We start from the raw sequence: 19,520 nt of genomic DNA, 5'->3' as shown, positions 1-19,520 counted from the left end.
GCTGCCCAAGCTGACCTAGCTCGGGTTCCCGGACTTGAACCCCCTGAGTATTATGGGATAGTCCTAGTGCTCCCAGAGGCCCCCCAGTACAGCTTCTGAGCACCACTGAGCTGACCCTTGTGGTCCCAGACCTCTCAGAGCCCCAGGAGCATCACATCCTCAGACCCTAGTGTCAAACCGCTGGCCTGGTTGGCTGAGAATGGCTGGGAGAGACCTCAGGCCCCTGAACAGTGCTGGGGGGGGGGGCCCCACTCCTCTAACCCCCCATGCTCCTTTCTAGTTTTCCAAAGGCAGTGTCATATACTCTAGACCTAATCAAAACAGCCGATGTTCATGTGGATTCTAATCCAATGCAGAGGTCCGGGTAGTAATCCTGAGACTCCATGCCAAACTTTGTTATGAGCTGTAGACATAAAATGGGAGTATTTTTATCCTCTTACCTTCTTTTACTGCCTTGCACCTTTTACATGAGAACTAAACTGCTTTGGGGAGGTGGGAGAAGTGGCCCTCAGTGGTTTCAGATGAAGAGATTAGAATTCTTCAGTTCATAATCAGCTTTAAGCTAAGATGAAACTTTTGTTGGCCGCTCAAGGAAAGAGCCAATATTTCTACATTTAACAGTCATCTTTTTTTTTTCATATAAATATAAATTTAGGAGAATGGCATTCATTTATTTTGTTTATATCTTAATGAAAGAAATTTTAGTTATTTCCCTTATTTTAACTGCTTACCATATTTGCTATTCATAATTGTTCTGTCTTGAATAAGGTCTAGCAAAGTGAAAGACTAGATGGGTATTTTTCTTTCCTTTAAACGGGAGCAGTCTTTCATTATGCAGTGTTCTTAGGTGCATTCGCTTGTTTAGGAAGCCAGAATACAAGAGAGTGCTATATTAGTGTATTATTCTCACAACAAACAAGCACTGTTCTGTTGCTACCTGCTTGGCCATTGTTTCTGATTGTGTGTGCTTTGCAGTGGTATTTGGATGGTTTCCTGCTCTCTGCCAGCACAAAAAGGCATTTCTGTTACAATGGCCTCTAACCACACAATGACGGCATTAAGGATTTATGTGGAGGTTTCATTATTTTCTCCTCTTTTGTTCCTTCCAGGATGTCTTCCAAGCGACCAGCCTCTCCGTATGGGGAAGCAGATGGAGAGGTAACCATGGTGACAAGCAGACAGAAAGTGGAGGAAGAGGAGAGTGGCGGGCTTCCGGCCTTTCACCTTCCCTTGCATGTGAGTTTTCCCAACAAGCCTCACTCTGAGGAATTTCAGCCAGTTTCTCTGCTGACGCAAGAGACTTGTGGCCGTAGCACTCCCACTTCTCGGCACAGTACAATGGTAGGTTTCTCCTGGGCTCTTGTGCCTACACTTGCTTTGTGACCAGTCTCCTCCCAGAGTTTGGCTTAAGTCCTCTGATGTATAATTACCGTCTACCTAACGGCCAGGCACTAGATTGATTGCTAACAGTTTCAAAATCCTTCTAAGAAACCGATTCCAGTCGGAAGTAGATTGTGCGTGTGTTTGCTTTTCCAGATTCCTTCTTTTGAAACACAGTGTAATTAAAAGAACGGACCTAGAAATATGATGAGAGGGTTAAAGTCACACATGTGCAATTAGCGTGAAAGTTCGAAGTCAGAACATCCCTAATCAAAGGTTTTACCGGATAGTTTCAACAGAGTTTGGACATTTTTTTTTTTGCCACAATAATGGCAAATTATTGTGTTGATAATAATTTGTATCAACAGTGTTTTTCCTGTTTTCTTCTGTTGTTGTTATTTAGCCAGTTTGAATTCCAACATTTCTTACAGTGCTTAGAACAGCACAGAAGACTCTGCTTCAGAGAGATTCTAATTCTCTAGTTTGATAGCACTCACTCCCAGCTAAGTCCCCTCCATCCTGTTCCAACAATTCTGCAGTTGACTGGTGTACACTATTTCAGAATGTGTGACTCAGGGTGGTGTTTCCGAGTCTAGCTCCTCAGAGGAGGAGGGTGTGTGGGCTCTCCGGGGAGAGAAGATTGCACGGACAGAGGCTCTTGCAGACAGCGCATTAGGCCCCGCTCTGGAGCGCCACTACTTGTCATCAGCAGGCTGGCGGGTAGAAGGAGACGGCACAGCCAGTCATGACACACACACCCCTCTTTGCACTGGCGTACACATCACTTTCCTATTCTCCCAGTGACCTCGTTTCCTGTCAGGGAGACCCCGAGCCACTCATGAGAGCCCGGTCACACTGACAGACGCCTTGTGTCAGTTATTCTTGTGCCACGAGTGCAGCCGTAATTAATTTTTTTACTTATGTGTCTAAGAGGGCTGGAGCAATAGCACAGCGGGTAGGGCGTTGGCCTTGCACGCGGCCGACCCAGATTCGGATTCCTCTGTCCCTCTCGAAGAGCCTGGCAAGCTACCGAGAGTATCCCGCCCGCACGGCAAAGCCTAGCAAGGTACCTGTCGTGTATTCTATATGCCAAAAACAGTAACAACAAGTCTCACAATGGAAACGTTACTGGTGCCCGCTAGATGTACAAGGGGACGACAGTGCTACAGTGCTTATGTGTCATTTGGCAAGTTAAATTATGCATCCGTGATTGTTGCTATTTCCCCTCCCATTACATGATAGGCTCATGTGAGTTATGAGTAATGGGGACACCAGTTGGCCTCTCTCGGCAAGGCTCGGCTGGGAAATGAGCAGAAGGGACACTGGCAGTGGACACTGGAGCAGGGGACCGAGGTCAGATTTCTGCCACTCTGCCCAATGCCTTCTCTCAGGGAGAGCACTGTTGAGGTACTTCTTGGTTTGACTTTCCTGATAATTTTTTCAGCATACACACTCGAACTTCAAGGGGTAAAGAACCACAGGTCTGTCTGAGAAGAGTGCCCCATCTCCTTGAGAATAGTTAGGGGAGAATATTTCATGTACACTGAAGGATGGGCATGAGAAATAATATTGAGTTACTGCACTCAGTTTGAGGGGATGTTACAATGCCTATAGGTATTTGATATTTTCATTTCTCAGTGAACTGTTTCTCTCATGCAGGTAGTTCTTGAAAAAGAAGCCATTCATTCGTAGTAGAGAATTCAGTTAAAGAAAATAACCATGAATTGCCTACTTTGTACAGGGTTTTTTTTTTCTTGAACAAGATGGAAAGATATGCACCCCCTCCTCACCTCTTTTCTCAAGCAACTTCTTCTAAAACAATTTTTAACTGAGGCTTATAGGTCTTCTGAAAATTATCATATAATTCTTCATATGGTCTTTATCAGATTCCCAAGTTGATCTATAATTTTAAAATATTAAGGTCTTCTGTTGTAGAAATTAATACAGTTTGGATACAAATGACTCAACTGGTTTAGATAGATCCCTGCTGTTTTCTTTTCTTCTATGTCTGACTGTATGGTGAATTTGTTTCTGCCTCTTATTTCTTGATTCAATTTCCACTTCAGAAGATACGTCTTTTCCTGCATGTTCAGGATCATAGCAGGAGAACTTGGCTGGAGTGGGAGAGCACAGCTAGCATTTCTCTCTCTACTCAAAACATTTCTCTTTCAATATTCCGTGTTCCCTGTGAGCTGGGTTTCTCCCAGAAGACTGGATTCAAAATTTGCCGCTTCTGAGACCTCTGACCTCCTGAGCTTCATCTTGCTGTTGTTTTTGAAACTCTCATTTTTCTCTTTTGTGATGCTGGGGGTGGAACCCCAGGCCCTTACTTGTGAGCTGACCACGGAGCCACATTCCTGGCAACTCTAAGTTTACTTTTCAATTCTTTCGATTTTTACATTTTGGGGGCCTCAGAGGCAGGGAGGGCCTCCACTGCATCTTGGGAAATTGAGGCAGTGGCTTATTGGGGGGACGCCCAAGGCTGTGATGTGTTGCTGGCCTCCCTCAGGCCACCCCAGAAAAGGACTTTGCCTTCACTCACTCCCGTATGATCTGTTCAGCCCTTGAGTTTCTCTTTTTTTTTTTTTGTCCCATGAGAAATGTTATGTCTTTTCTCAAGGTCTGTATTATAGTTCACTTGCTTACATGTTGTTTTCATCGCTGTATTTCTCTGAAGACACAGTCAAATATAGGTATAGACATACATATATATACACACATATATTTACATTTCTATTGTCTAGCATATAATAATACTCAACTAATGATTACTGGCTAAATAAAGAATTCTTTAGACAATTAAATAATAAATTTGTTTTTGGGAAAAGTTAAGGCACTAGTCACGGTGAATATGCCATCTTTCTAGAAAAAAAAATTAAATGACGATTTTGCTAATATCACATTTTCAGAGAGCAGAAAGTATGTCATAAAAACCATGATATATTTAGGTGTTAAATTGATTCAGAAATATTTTACCCATTTATCAAGATGATTGAATATATTTATACAATAGTTTCTCAACACAGATGCTTTCCCCTAGGATTCTAGGTCATTGTCATTGTGTCCTCACTGGTCCTTTTATTTCAGTAGTAAAATACATTCTCTATTTTTGTCCTATTCAATATCTTTGAAAGCAGAGAATGTTTCATAAGGACTTCATAGCACAGAGTTCAATTTAAGGGAAAAAAAAAAACAGGCTTCCAGATTTCTCTGCCTATTTATGTGTGACATTCATGCTTTTATCCTTAAATTTAAAAAGAGAGCTATGGAGAGATCTGCATTGCGTATTGCCCACATAGTTTAGCCACAAAGTGAAATGGATGAGTAATCCCTGGAAGACTGGCTGCAAGTCACCGAGACTTGCTGGCCGGGTTTAATTTCACTTGTGAGCCAGAGAGAGAGAGAGAGAGAGAGAGAGAGAGAGAGAGAGAGAGAGAGAGAGAGAGAGAGGAGAGAGAGAGAGAGAGAGGGGGAGAGAGAGGGGGAGAGAGAGAGGAGAGAGAGGGGAGAGAGGGGAGAGAGGGGAGAGAGAGGGGAGAGAGGAGAGAGAGGAGAGAGAGAAGGAGAAAGAGAGGAGAGAAAGAGAGAGAGGGGAGAGAGGAGAGAGAGAAGGAGAAAGAGAGGAGAGAAAGAGAGAGAGGGGAGAGAGGAGAGAGAGAAGGAGAGAGGGAGGGGGAGAGAGGAGAGAGAGAAGGAAAGAGAGGAGAGAGAGAAGAGAGACAGGGGAGAGGAGAGAGAGGGGAGAGAGGAGAGAGAAGGAGAGAGGGAGGGGGAGAGAGGAGAGAGAGAGACAGGGAGAGAGAGAAGAGAAAGGAGAGAGAGGGGAGAGAGAGAAGGAGAGAGGAGAGAGAGAGGAGAGAGGAGGGATAGAGGAGAGAGAGGAGAGAGGAGAGAGGATAGAGGAGAGAGAGGAGAGAGTGGAGAGAGAGAGGGGAGAGAGGAGAGAGAGAAGGAAAGAGAGGAGAGAGAGAAGAGAGAGAGGGGAGAGAGGAGAGAGGAGAGAGGATAGAGGAGAGAGAGAGGAGAGGGAGAGGAGAGAGAGGAGAGAGAGCGAGAGCGAGCTCAGGGGCTGGCACGCCTGGTGCATAGGCAGTCTACCCAGACTGGCTCCCTGGCACTGTTCCCGCCCCATGAGCACTAGACGTCCTGGGAGACCCCACACTCCCGCTGCTGGAACCCAGAAACAGGGCATTGCTGGGCCGAGCACTAAATTTCCAGGTCTTCTCAGCCTGAGTATAGATTGGAATGACCCCCACCCCCCAGCCCAGAACATAACTGGGGAACCTCTTGTCTCCTCTCCACCGTCAATCCCTTTAACTCCGAAGGTAGTTCATGATATAGAGGCTCTTTCTACTGCCAGATTTTGTTTGGGGGAGGTAGAGGGTAGGTATGCTACAGTTAGGTGGCCAGTGCTTACTCCTGTCTCTGTGCTCAGGGGACCACAGAGTGCCAGGGGAACCAGGATCAGCCACATGCAAAGCAAGTGTCTTACCTTTGTACTCGCCTCTTGGACCCTTGGTGTACTTTTTGACTATTGCCCTCTGGAAATTTTGAGGAACCAAGAGTTTCAAAGGATCCTTTGTCCATACTGAGTGCACACAAGTATTATGCTAGTTTGCAATGGACTCAGATGAGGATCCCGTTGCTCGTCAATTTGTTTGAGCAGGCACCAGTAACGTCTCTCAATGTGAGACTAATTGCTACTGTTTTTGGCATATCCAATACACATGGGTAGCTTGCCAGGCTATTCCGTGCAGGCTCGACACTCTCAGTAGCTTGTCAGGCTCTCCAAGAGGGGCGGAGGAATCGAACACGGGTCGGCCACGTGAAAGGCGAAAGCCCAACCGCTGTGATAAGGATGGGATCCTGAAATTGAGCTTGTAATGGTTGTTGTAAATTTTAGAACAATAAACAAGGTACCTGTGATAGTGTTTAGTCAGCTGCACCAGATCCAAATACTACAGGGACGTCTGGAGGGGGGGGTTTCTTCACTCCAAATATGGTGTAGAATAGTCATGAGAAGAGTATATATATAATGCGCAAAGTTTCCTTCACACGTATCGTTAATATAAAGCAGCTGTCTGGAGAAGAGTTGGTTGGTTCTGTTGGTTCTGTCATTGAAGCTCTCCGAATCTTGCCAAATAATTCAAAGCAGAATTGGACTTTCGGGTGGCCATAGAAAAGTGGGGGGCCAGGTTCTGCGCTGAGTGCAGAGGCTTCTCGGCCTCCGTGGAGATGATGAGCTTCTCTGCTCGACTCCCCCTGACCACCTTTGTTACTGTTGTTTATTTTGGAGCCACACCAGGCAATGCTCAGGGGTTACTCCTGGCTCTGCACTCAGGGATTACTCCTGGTGGTGCTCAGGGGACTCTCTGGGATGCTGACGATCAACCCAGGTCATCTGCATAAGAGGCAGACATCCTTCTGACTGTCCTGTTGCTCTGGCCCCATGGTTTGGGCGTTTTGTTGGTTTGTTCTGGTGCCACAGCCAGAAGTGTTCAGGGCCTGCTCCTGGCTCTGTGCTCAGGGATCACTTCTCGTAGGGCCCTGGGTGGGGGGTTGCATATGGGTTGCTGGGGATCAAAGCCAGATTGACCACAGGCAAGGCTGTACCGGCTCCCGCTCTGGCCCTTACTCCCTCCCACCCCCGACCCGCGCCCTTCCCACCGTTTTGTCAAATGTGAGTCAAGGGACTTCATCATTTCAGAAACAAGCAAGATTGGCTTTAATGTCTGGCTCATTTTTAATCATGGTTCTCACAGAGATGGGTTTATTTCATGAGGCGAAGGACTCTCCGAAACGTGTCTCATGTCAAACAGCATCAGTGTTTATGAGCCCCAGAGGGGACTGAAGCCAGTGAGGGCTTAAACTGCGGTGGCCAGGAGGGGCTCCTTTTCTCTGCGGTTGCTCCTCTTCAGGCTTAGGTGCTGCACTGGTGTAAGCTGTGAAATGAATGTCTGGGCCACGTGTGGTTACTGAATAATTGGTTGTCTTTTTAAAAAATAAGCATATTCTGATCTCAGCCAAGCTTATCTTTTCTCCCCTTAATTTCCTCTTAAATTGAATGAACAGTTTTATGTAGCTGAAGAGTGCTAGCCTCCCAAGATAGATTTTAAAAACATATAATTATTTATTTTAACAATTTAGCACTAGTATTTAAAGAGGAACTTGAGTAGCTCGTTCTAAAGATAGCCAGATCGCATATTAAATAAATACTGCATCTCTGTGTATTTGGAAGTATTTAAAGATCCCTGAAAGAAAATATTTTATAATAGATTTGAGTCTATTACATTATTATTTATATTGGGGACTTCTCTCTGAAATTGTTTTAACAACTCTTGGTATATAATGTACTATAGATGTAATTTTTTTTGATCTATCTTAATGTATTTAAACATTGCAGGGGCACCAGTTATAAAGCCACTTTCAGAGTAAAGACAGTCTCTTTCTGTCAAAAGAAGAAAAAGGTGTCTTTTAAAAATGTTTTTCTATAGTTGGACATATAGCAGAGAACCAAGTGTAGCCTGAGAGCAAGGCTGTAACATATGCAACTTTAACTACTGAAAGAAGTCATTCAATGCACAGAATAGAGAGAGGCTTTTACTTGCCCAGCCTCACTGTCAACTCCTGGGATTCTTTATTTACCCAAAATAATTTTAATTGCAATATTATAACTGTGTCTTGAAATGCTCTTTATATAAATTTTGCTTACAATCTCACAGCCGTTAGTAATGTATTTTTGCTGTTTGACTAGTATAATGTTATGTATGAAGTACTGTTCAGAGAATTTAAGAAGGAAAAGAGAAAAATGCATGTGTTATTTAAAAATAAATCACAGATTAGGACCTTAATTATGGTATGGTAAAGTTCCTATTTTTATGTGGTGATTTGTATAAGCTTTTAAATTTCTGGTTACCTTTGAACACCAAACTTAGCATACATTATTGTGATGGTATAATGCATACTGTTGTTAACACCAGTACACTTATTTCTGCCAGTTCTAATAATGAGAAGTTCATTGTTTAGGGAGAGCAGTCTCCTATACTGGAGACAAAAGTGTAATTACTTTTGAACGATGTGAAATGGGCTCAGTTTAATAGCATGGAGAATAGATTCAGAGAGATCCAGATAAAGTAAGCTTGGAAGGCATATGGGCAGTGTGGCAGTATAAAATGATGAGAGTAGGCAGTGTAATTCTCACACACACATACCTGATTTCACACAGTTTATCTACAAACTGGTGTTTCTGGAGGAGATGTGCTGGCTTATCTGCGCGGGGCCAATTCAATTGAAACAAAGTGAACAGGGTGACACATTCGCATGTTTTTATGGTAAATTGATCTTTATCATGCAACGAAATTGCATTGTTACAAACATTATTCTGTAAATATTATCAGAAAATGCCACATGAAGCTATTTATTTTGAGGTAATCCCAGCTTGTGCTTGAATGGAAGTGATTCTATCTGTATACTTACATTGTACATAAATATTACCCCCTGGGCTCGTGGGAATGAAAACCTTTGAAATGCAATCCATCTGGGGCCCCGTCAGAGCCACTGGGTAAGGTCTGCCAGAGATCCTTCGGTGGGTGTTGCAGTAATACTCCATCCCATTTGGTGGAGGGAAGTGGAAGACAGCTGGATTTCTATCATGTCCTCCTATAGTATTTTGAATGATGGTTGCCTAGTTAAGTTAGCTGGGTTTTGAGAAATTGATGAAAGTGTTTTTACTTGAAGAGAGCTGTGAGGTAGTTGAGGATCCTTTCTATTTATTTATTTATATTGCTTTTTGGGTCACATCCAGCGATGCTTAGGGGTTACTCCTGACTTTTCACTCAGGAGTTACTCATGGTGGTGCTGGGGGAACCATATGGCATGCCGGAGATCGAAACTAGGTCAGCTGCATGCAAGGCAAACTCCCTAGCCGCTGTATACTATCTCTCTGACTCTGGTGGTTGAGGATCCTAAAGGAGCCTCTCCTCTTAACATCTTTGTGTGGAATAAGGAAGAATTTCTAATGCTGTGGAATAGGGGGCCAACGCATTTGCTTACCAAGATTTTCTTTTAGAGTGAGTGTTGTGGAGAGATACAACTTCACCGGAGGCAATAAATGTCTTTTTTGTTGTTGTTGCTTTTTTTGGGTCACACCCAACGATGCTCAGGGGTTACTCCTGGCTTTGCACTCAGGAATTACTCCTGGCGTGCTTGGGGGACCATATGGGATGCCGGGGATTGAACCCGGGTCGGCCGCGTGCAAGGCAAACGCCCTACCCGCTGTGCTATCACTCCGGCCCCAATGAATGTCTTTTAGCAGACATAAAGAAATGAATTAGAACTAGTCTCTTCCCACTCAGCCTTTCTGTAGAACGTGGCGGTCAAGATAAGCACAAAAATCACCAGAGTCCTTAAGATATTAAAACCCTGATATTATGGAGCAAAGTAATAAAGAGAATCATATCTGAAAGAAGACTTATTTGTAAGATCAAATTATTAATTTAGGATTACTTCCACTAAATTGGAAGTAATTAATTACTAGATGCCAAGACACTTAAAATTGTATATACATTACATTAGTCATCATTAATGTCATATCGTGATTTTTTTGGTTTTTGTTTTTAGAAAATGTTTATAGAGGAAATTCTTAATATGAAATGCGTGGAAATAAATATTTTCATATTTAGTGAAATATGTATAAATGTATATATTAATATTACTAGGAACAAAACCATTCCTTTTTTGGTTGGGCTTTAAGTGTTTTCTTTTCTGGTCTGGATAACCTTGAATGAGGTGGGAACTGAAAATGAAGTACCTGGGGCTGGAGTGGCAGTACAGTGGGTAGGGCATTCGCCTTGCATCTGGCCGACCAGGGTTCAAGCCCCAGCATCCGATATGGTCCCCCAAGCACCACCAGGACTAATTCCTGAGTGCAGAGCCAGGAGTAAATCCTGAGCATCACTGGGTGTGAACCAAAAGGGGAAAAAAAAAAAAAAGAAGATATACCTGACTAGGAAACTAGAATAACAGAATGATCTGAAGACAGCAGGAGCGGAGCTGGGAACTGAAATGTTGATCTGGATTTTGTGAACCGGATAAGTATTCATTTTCCTCTTGTTTTTTTGCCCCGTGAGCCTGCAGAAGAACACTTTTTTTTCATTTGCAAGTTAGAAATAATGAAAACTTTGGGAACCACCATTCATTTTATAGCTCGGATTTTTGTTGTTTTTCAATTCTGCCTTGTTTCATGCCATTGATTCTTTTCTCTTTCGCTCTTCTTCCTCTCTCTTTCAATTTGCCTCTATCTGAAAAACTTTCTTAATAGGCCTTCTTGTGGCTCTCAATGGGCCATTCTCAGAGGGCCAGTCTGGGTGGGAGAATCAGTGTCCTTGTGTGAGGAGACATGCTTCCTTCTTATTTACATATATCGCTGCCTGGGCCTCTGCCAGGCCTTCCTGCAGTCGGCTTGGGGTTTCTCTTACTCCAACTATCAATTGGCCCTGTGATGAGATTTTCACAGGTTTTATTAAACAGAGAGAGTGTCATTCTCCACAAAACCATATATTTCTTCAATTTATTCAGGGGTTATAGTCTTTTCCTTTTCTTCTACAATCCAGCAACTATAATCAGTGATCATCTTGATTTTTTTTTGATGTCTTCGTTGGTTTCAAAAAGGACTTAGGAGTCTCTGTTGATTTGAATCAATTTTTCAAGAAAAAAAAAGTGTATTTTTCCAAATAATTTAAACCAAGTGGCTTAGACTTAACATGTTAGTGCACACTTGGCCTTTTGTATACCTGGTTATAATGTTGATTTAAAATTATTTGGCACCTTCCTTCAACATTATATTTTTCTTGATTGTTTCCTTCCCTAAGTTTTTGTTTGTCATCATGCTTACCCTAAATTTGAGACTTCATAAGATTAGATAAAATAATGAGCAGAGAATGGAAATAAATTATCTAATAGGAAAGTGATTTTTAAGGCTAGTGTCCTGTAGTAACAAATAACAGTGCATTATTATCGTTAATTATTTTATATTGAAAAGAATACTCATTTAAGCGAATATAAGGTTTAGTAAGACTAGGAATTTTTCAGTAGTGGGACCTGCATTCTAGGAATTGATATGGAATCTGCAAGGCTCAGTTACTCAATTCCCAAGGAGACCACAAAGACTTTAAGTAATATATAGGTCATGTTTTGGTCATGGTCTTGACTCCAAGCAATATTCACTGCACCTAAAGAAACAGAGCAGATATATTTGTATAGCAGTGTCTGAAAAAAAGCACACCTATTTTCACTTAATTTATATTGTAGTAAAGTGAAGTCATAAATAAAACCATGTATTGGAATTTCATTGTCATTTTTTTTCTCATGTACTTCAGTATTAGGTTCATAAAGCATTCCCTTTAAAGGGATAGACAAAAGACACATGACTTGTAAGAGTATATGCTAAAAAAGTAGAAAAAAATTCTTTAGTATGGAAAATCTTGTGGATACAGGAGGGGGAGTGCTGTAGATCTGGTGCCACTTATGAGTATCTCACTTTTTGATTCCTTAGGAAATATTATCTCAATTAAAAATGCCAAGAGCACCTTTAGGGCCACCTTGGTGCATTTAAATGAACCAGGTATAGTTCTGTCATTTACACCCCCTAGAGGACCTTAATGGGTCCATTAGGTCTGCCCTTCAGAAAGAATTCACTGACAGCCTTTCAGTATACTGCCACTTTTGATGGTCTCGGTCATTTCATACCATTTCCTGTTCTGAAAGTAAACTGTGTACTTTTCCCTTGCCTAGTAAATGGGGGCAGAGGATGGGATTTTCTTTTCTTTGTTATTTGAAATGAAAAAGAAATATAAAGCCAACTTAAGCTGACCATTTCAACTGTTTGGAGACTTATCTTCTTTGTACAAAGGAAAAGTGCTCCAAATGTTTTTCCCATGGTCCGTTTTCCCAGGGACCACTTTTGGGAATGATCTTGTGAGCAGATGAGGTGTAAATGTACGGACAACAGCTTCTCCGGCTCTGACGTCACGTGATAAAGTCAATGCACACCAGTGACTGGATTTTGTGTCTTGTTTAGTCAAAGGCCGCTTCTGTGTGGGCAGAGCAAACAATGTTATCATTATATAGAGAAGCAGTGTTTAAGTGAGTGTCTCTTCTTAGCTCTTAAATATCCTGCTTATCTTAAGATAAAACAGTTTTGTCTTGTTGGTTACTATCTCCAGAGGGTAAAGTAATTATTCTGAGGATGAGCAGAAAATTTTAAATGAAGGTAGGCCTTGAATAGAGGAAGTTAATTCTGATGGTTTTCAGTAGCTTTGTATGGGTGTATAAATATAAAATTGGCATCATGTGAAAAAGTCAGAATCGATATTGACTGAGTAACAGCAGTCGTTCCAGTAACATACAACATTAGGACATCTGGTCACCACCTCTTCTGCCACGACTGGACTTTCTGTGCTGTAAACATCAGTCTGGTGAGTGGGGGACATTATCGGGCTGTTAACCAGTGTCCGTCTTCAGCCCTCGGGGCAGTAGCTCCCACGCTCGCTCACCAGGGACACAGAGTCACAGCACATCATTCTTACATGTGTGTGAGTCCACCTTCCCCAGGCTCATCAGAAGGGCATATGAGCAACTTTGAAAGTCTTGTGGTGAATATATTGTACAGTCTACCAACCATCTGTTAACTGGAGCACTGTGGCACTATCATCCCGTTGTTCATAGATTTGCTCGAGCGGGCACCAGTAACGCCTCCATTGTGAGACTTGTTACTGTTTTTGGCATATCTAATAGCCACAGGTGGCTTGCCAGACTCTGCCGGGCAGGTGGAATGCTCTCAGTAGCTTGCCGGGCTCTCCGAGAGGGACAGAGGAATTGAACCCTCGTGCAAGGCAAATGCCCTACCTGCTGTGCTGCAACTTAAAATTCCAAATAGCTTATATTCCATAGAATGCCATGTCCAATAATTAATAGCAGGAATCTGTAATATTTTACTTTTCTAATGTACCAACAACCCTACATGTATTATCTCAGCCAGTTTTATATCAACCTAGTGAGAAACTGTTACCATCCCAAATTTGCTGGTGGAAAATGGTCTTGAGATTCAGTGATTTGCCAAATAAGGGTCTAAATTTGGACTTATGACTTCAGAACCTAGGCACTTGGTAACTGGGTTTATCTCTCTCAACTCATACTAATGTTATACATTGCAGATAGAAAAATATATTTGCATTGTATTCCACCTTAGTTATAACTAAGTATTTTACATCTTTTTTTTAAAGATGTAAAATACTTTACATCTAGCTTTAATACTAGCTTTAAATGGGTCAGGGGACTTGACTATTTAAGGTGTCTTCAGTATCCCAATAAATGGGTTGCTGAACAATAAGTGGAATCTTTGAAACAATATTTGCTGGAAATTGTATATTAAAATTAGTATTAGTTTATGCTTTAGCTATAAGACCATTAGTACAAAATAGTGATTTAGCCTACAGCCACCAGTGACAAAGTACTGAGTAAATTTAACTCTGTTGTTTGATATCCACGTGGCATTTGACAAGTTGCAGGCATTTATCTTTTCCTTCATTTTGCCCTCTGTAAAATGGATATTGCAGGGATCATGGTAAACCCAGAACACAGAAGACCATAGAGGAGCTTCAAGCTGTGGAGGAATTAGTATTCTCAAAGGCTCTGATGTCTGCAGCAGGTCAGGACTTACCAAGGCGGGTTGGGTTTTCTAAATTACTAAAGAAGATAATCTTGGTGATACGGTAGACTCTGTTTAAATACTTCTGAAGTAGATGTTTGTGGAGAAGTGCAGATTGGGGTGAAGACTGCAAACCTCTATAGCATTAAACAAATAAACTATACAACAAGAAAGATAAAAATAGAAAATATCTGACTGACTTGGGCAGGTCGCCAGCCTGATGTGTGGTGTGACACAGAGCCGGCTTATGTTTGGGAACCGGCTGACCAGGCACATTTTCATCCCATAGAGCACTGATAGGTCGACAGAAGCTATTGCTTGAGTTTGCTCACATGGCATTTGGAGCAAGAGTCGCTCCATCTTGATCCTAAAATACGGAACAAATACTGAAAAGAAGTATTTAAGTTCTGTGGTCTTACTGTGAAATAACAACGCATAGTGTTAAATGTTATATATGTACAGACCTTGGGAAATCTTAATAACACACAAGAAAAGCTTACACTGAAGGAAAAACTCTTTTGGAATGAGAAATCCAATAAAAAAAAAAATCTCAGCCTCTTGTCACTAAAAGGACTTGTGGGAGGGGGTTCTTTAAGCTACTAAACATAGAATTATTCAGTTTGAGATACATTCTCCTAGTGAAATATTTATGGCAGACACAGTTATCATAAATATTGTTTATTGGTGACCTAGTGTTTGCTTAGTATTGAGGCAGTTTATCTGTGGCAACCACCAACACCATTACAAAAAGAAAAAAAAAAACACCTACTCCAGCCAATTTGGAACTGCATTCTGATAAGATTATGAGGATTAGACTGAGGAGGCAGAGAACCTATACCAACTCAGTTACTGGGGTTTTTTTGGCTATAATCCCACATTTTATCTCTTGCCTCAGTTTTGTAGTCTCTCCCCTGCTCCCCCCGCCCCTTTTCTCATATTAAAATGAGAATAATAAGAGGAACTCCCCAGATAGAATGATGCTGGAAGGAGTAACTAGCAGATTTCTCACAAGTGGCCGTGAACTATTTCTGGCTCAGAGCAAGTCCTTTTCAGAGACCACGGTTCCCGAATTGGTGTACTCTGCAGACTAATCACCGTTAATTGCCAGAACAAATGACTATGTTTGGGGTTCCCAGTAGTCATGTTTCATTTTGATAGGAATAGCGTCTCCTGTCCCCCTCATTTTAAAGTGTCCAATAGTCTTATAAGATGCAGTTCACTGTGGATATACTATGTAAACTCATTGTAAAGGGGTGAGATTTGTGGTTCCCTTGGGGTAACTTGTCTCCTTTGCTCATGGCTGTTCCCAGAGAATCCGGCGTGGCGGCTGACGCACAGCAAGGGCCTCCCACTGATTGAATGAATGAGTGAATTAATGAATGTCTCCCAAGCCTGTGCATGTGAAGGCACCAGGAGCTGTGTGCAGTATTAGGTGACAGCACCTCCTTCCTGAGGGGTACTTGATGGAACGATTAAGTGAAATCTACAGCCTATTGCATGGCTGGTAATGGGTGACTGTGAATTCCCTGTCCTTGTCCTTCTCATCTCAGCCCAGTAGCTTTCCACGTCAGTCACGAAACATCACAGAGTCACAGAACCCTTCTGTCACCTCGTGCATTACACTTTCCCAAATAGTGTACTCAGGGAAAGTCACCTCAACACAGCGCAAAACTAGAAAAACTATTTGGGGACATGATGCTCAGCAAGTTGCTTAAGTTCTTTGGCAAGCCTCCCCTCCAGGTGGCTTATCAGGAGGTCCCTGGTGCTTATTGCTAGGTTGTATTGCAGTGCCCACTTTTTCTTTTGTATATTTCACTGCATGTAGGAGTTCCAGTTGGATTTCCGGCATTTTAGAGGGCTCTGCAAGGGCCCTCACCCTTTGTTAATTAGGACTGTATGGGTTGCTTTTTAGTCCTTTGGTCTCTCTCTTCTGTCCTACCCACTAGGGCGGTTTGAGATGATTTTACAAGCTATGGCCCTAGTGGCCCGACTCAGAATCCTGACATGCTGCATTTACACTGGCATACCTGGTCAGGATTGTCTATCTCCGATCCTTCCTGATATAAAACACGTTTCTCTGCCTTTGTTTTATTGGCATAAATGTTGACTTGTCATGGAGCGTTTCATTTCTAACTGTAGAACGTCTTCCCTGTTCACATCTATCTTCTTCAGTACCCCATAACTATTTTTGTTTTACATAGATAGAAACATGTTTTTCCTCCTTTTTACATATGGTGTTTTTGCTTCATGCAGAGAGAACTACACAGATGATATTTTTCAGAAATCCAAATTTTATTCAGTTTTACATTCTGATGTTTATAACTCAGAATACCTTCAAAATTTCCTTACCTAAAACTCTTTATAGCTTTATTACTAGACTCACACTGTAAAGATATATCAGCTTTCTTAGGGATAATCTTTAAGCAGAACTTAGTCAGACAAGCTTTGAAAACTATCCTTCCAAGGAAAGTAAATCTCAAATCACAAAACATCAGTTTAATCGCTCCCCTTGACAACTTCACATGACAGATTGAAATATAAAAGCCAATGCAAGTGGGATCAATGGATTATCTAAGTCCCAGAACATCTCTTAAATTGGGGGACTTGATGGACTGGTTGTGAGAAGAATGTGTATTGTGTGCCCCTCCTCTGCCCGGAGCTTTAAATTCCCAGAGATTAGCTCTGAGTGGATGTGGTCGGCCTGGAGGCCAGGCAGGGGAGAAATGTGGAGGGAGGGAGGGAGAGAAGAGGGGACTGAGGAAGAGAGCGGGATCTGGAGATTTACATGGAGAACTCCAGGGCTTTGTCATGGCAATTGTAGCGAGTGAAATACAGTGCGAATCGACTTGAGCATGTCCCCGGATAGCAGGCAGTTTACAGCCTCCATGAGCCGAGATTACTGCTTTATCTTGTCATACTAAATTAACATGGCAGCACACTGTTAAACAGTAGTGACCTCTTCATCGGGGGAAATCGCTGCCTCAAAGAGAGATGGTATTTAAGACTGCCTTCCCTCCCCTCCTGTGCCTGTGAGTGTGTGTGTGTGTGTGTGTGTGTGTGTGTGTGTGTGAGAGAGAGAGAGAGAGAGAGTGTGTGTCTTCTTACTCCCTTACAGCATTTAGAGTGACTATAGCCATTATACATTATTATAGAAAATGTGTTTATGTGAGGGTGAGAACAGATTAGGCACAGTGAAAGTGAAGGAGCATTTTGGGTAAAATACTAAGATACATAAGAACTTATGTATCCACTGTGCCCAAATGACTTGTCATCTTCACAGTGGAATTAATAAGACATTTATTGTCTGTAATTTCATTTTAATCCTTTGTTGTTTGACAGAAAGCCTGTTCATTGGTAGAAGAGTTAAATTCCTAGACTTTTCTTAAGAATCCCTTGGTGATGAACAGATAGAGGAGAATAAATCCAGACACCCAAACTCTAGTTCTTCCGCAAGTCCGATAGAGAGATAGCCTAAGAGAACCAGCTTCAGGATTAGGCCTTAAATGAAGTACCCGAGTTATCTTTTTCTCCAGAGCTTTTCAGGTACTGCCTCATCCATCAGATTCATTTTATTTCTTTATTAAAAGGGGAGAGAGAGAGAGAAGGTCACAAGATTAATTTGCCTCGTGCGCGCGCCAGCCTGCAGCTGTTCCCTCCATGTGTTTGGAGGTTCTACATATAGGAAATGTACTAACTCTGTTTCTCCTGTCTTCGGATGTTGATAAATTGCTCAAAAGCCAATGTGTGCTTTTTCTGTGCTCGATCTGTGCTCGTTCACTGGAGTCAGAGGAGTAAAGTGAGCGTCAGCACCCCATAACTTGCTCGCTCTTCCCCTCAGGCCCCTGTGAAGCTGCTTCTGTCCTCAAGTGCTCGGATTCCTTTCGCTCTGACCTCTACAGCAAGTGTTTCCACCTCCTGTTAAATTGCTTTCAGTCATTCCTTGGGAGCTTTTTGAAACTCTGTGATCTATGATGTATTTGCTTCCAAAATTGGGGGTGTGTGGAGGGGGACTAGAGAGGAGAGTGAGGGGGGAGAGAGGAAGGGAAAATGAGGGAGGGAGGGAGGGAGTAGGAGGGAGAGAGAGAGAAAGGAAGGGAGAAAGAAAGAGGAAGGGAGGGAGGGAGACAGGTTGGGAGGGGAGAGAAGATTTCACTGTATTCTCTGAGGCTCTCAGAGGCCAGAGTCACCAAAATAGTTCCTTGTTGAGCACTTAAGCATTAAATTCTGCCCTAGGGTATCAACTGTGGCACATCCCACATCCCCACTCAGGACTCTACTCTAGCAAAGAAGATACTGACTTAGAGCCTGACTGACTCTGATCCCATTTGTTTTGTAATGGGGAAACTCACTTCCCAGGCATGCTTGAAACTTGTTCTGTAATGGGGAAACTCACTTCCCAGGCATGCTTGAAGCATGCTCACAGGGCCACCTTGCCGGAGGGCATCCTGTGTTGGCTGCTATTGCTCTTAACCAATCACAGCTCTTCTCAGCATTCTTTCCCTGTGCTCTTAACCAATCACAACTCTTCTCGGCATTCTTTCCCTGTGCTCTTAACCAATCACAACTCTTCTCGGCATTCTTTCCCTGTGCTCTTAACCAATCACAACTCTTCTCAGCATTCTTTCCCTGTGCTCTTAACCAATCACAACTCTTCTCGGCATTCTTTTCCTGAGTCCATACTGTAATTTGTATTCTGGCTGCAATTTTAGTTAGAACCCTGGGTTCAGTTATTTGGGGGGGGGGATGGGAATACCTGGCAGCGCTCAGGGCTTACTCCTGGCTCTGTGCTCTGGGATCACTTGTGGCAGTGCTGGAGGGACCATGTGTGGTGCCCGGGATTGAACCTGGGTTGGCCCTGAGCACTGTAAGCACCCTCCTTGCTGTTCTATTGCTCAGGACCCAAGAGGACCAGTTTTTCAGTCCTTCTGATTTGGAGTCCAGATTTCAGAAACACAAAAAGACCAGTCAGCTTATGAGGGATATGGTTCGGAGGGATTGTATGTCTTTCGTATTTCTCGATATGTTGCTGCTTCTTGTATTCCCTCCTTTGAACAGTTCAGGAATCTGTCAGATCTGTGAACACACACACACACACACACACACACACACACACACACACCTTTAGGAGCAATATAACTCACTAAGCCCTCTGTAGATACACTGCTGTGATCCTGTTTGAGTAACAGGAATTTTAATGATGAATCGGTTTGCTGATATACAATCTTGTTATAAATATCATATTTCTGTAAAGGAAAGAGATGACTTTGATTTTTCCCAGGCTGCCTTTGTATGCTCCGTGTTGTTCGGGAGCTGATATTATAGAGTGGCTACTTAACTCACTCTTTTCCATCTCCTTGGAAATTGATGCTTCGCTACAACTTTTTCACCCAATTAGATGGAGCAGCAGCTCCTTTAGTTAAAAACACAAAGTCAC

The 19,520-nt window shown here is 42.6% G+C and overlaps 1 protein-coding gene across 6 annotated transcripts in view; it reads left to right on the top strand.

Annotated features, from left to right (window-relative positions):
- The window catches only part of SOX5 (SRY-box transcription factor 5), a 439,034-nt gene that overhangs the window by 60,121 nt on the left and 359,393 nt on the right, over positions 1-19,520 (top strand). For 4 of the 6 annotated variants that reach the window (XM_055118342.1, XM_004611274.3, XM_055118341.1 and 1 more), the window contains exon 2: positions 1,110-1,341. In XM_055118342.1, the coding sequence (XP_054974317.1) occupies positions 1,111-1,341 (231 nt within the window). In that variant the 5' untranslated portion in view covers position 1,110. The remainder of the gene's footprint in view (positions 1-1,109; positions 1,342-19,520) is intronic. The other 2 variants (XM_055118344.1, XM_055118343.1) reach the window with 1 other exon arrangement.

This window comes from Sorex araneus, chromosome 10, assembly GCF_027595985.1.
Source record: "Sorex araneus isolate mSorAra2 chromosome 10, mSorAra2.pri, whole genome shotgun sequence".
NCBI lineage: Eukaryota > Metazoa > Chordata > Mammalia > Eulipotyphla > Soricidae > Sorex > Sorex araneus.
The sequence above is the reverse complement of the archived record's forward strand: the minus strand, read 5'-3'. Positions and strand labels throughout refer to the sequence as shown.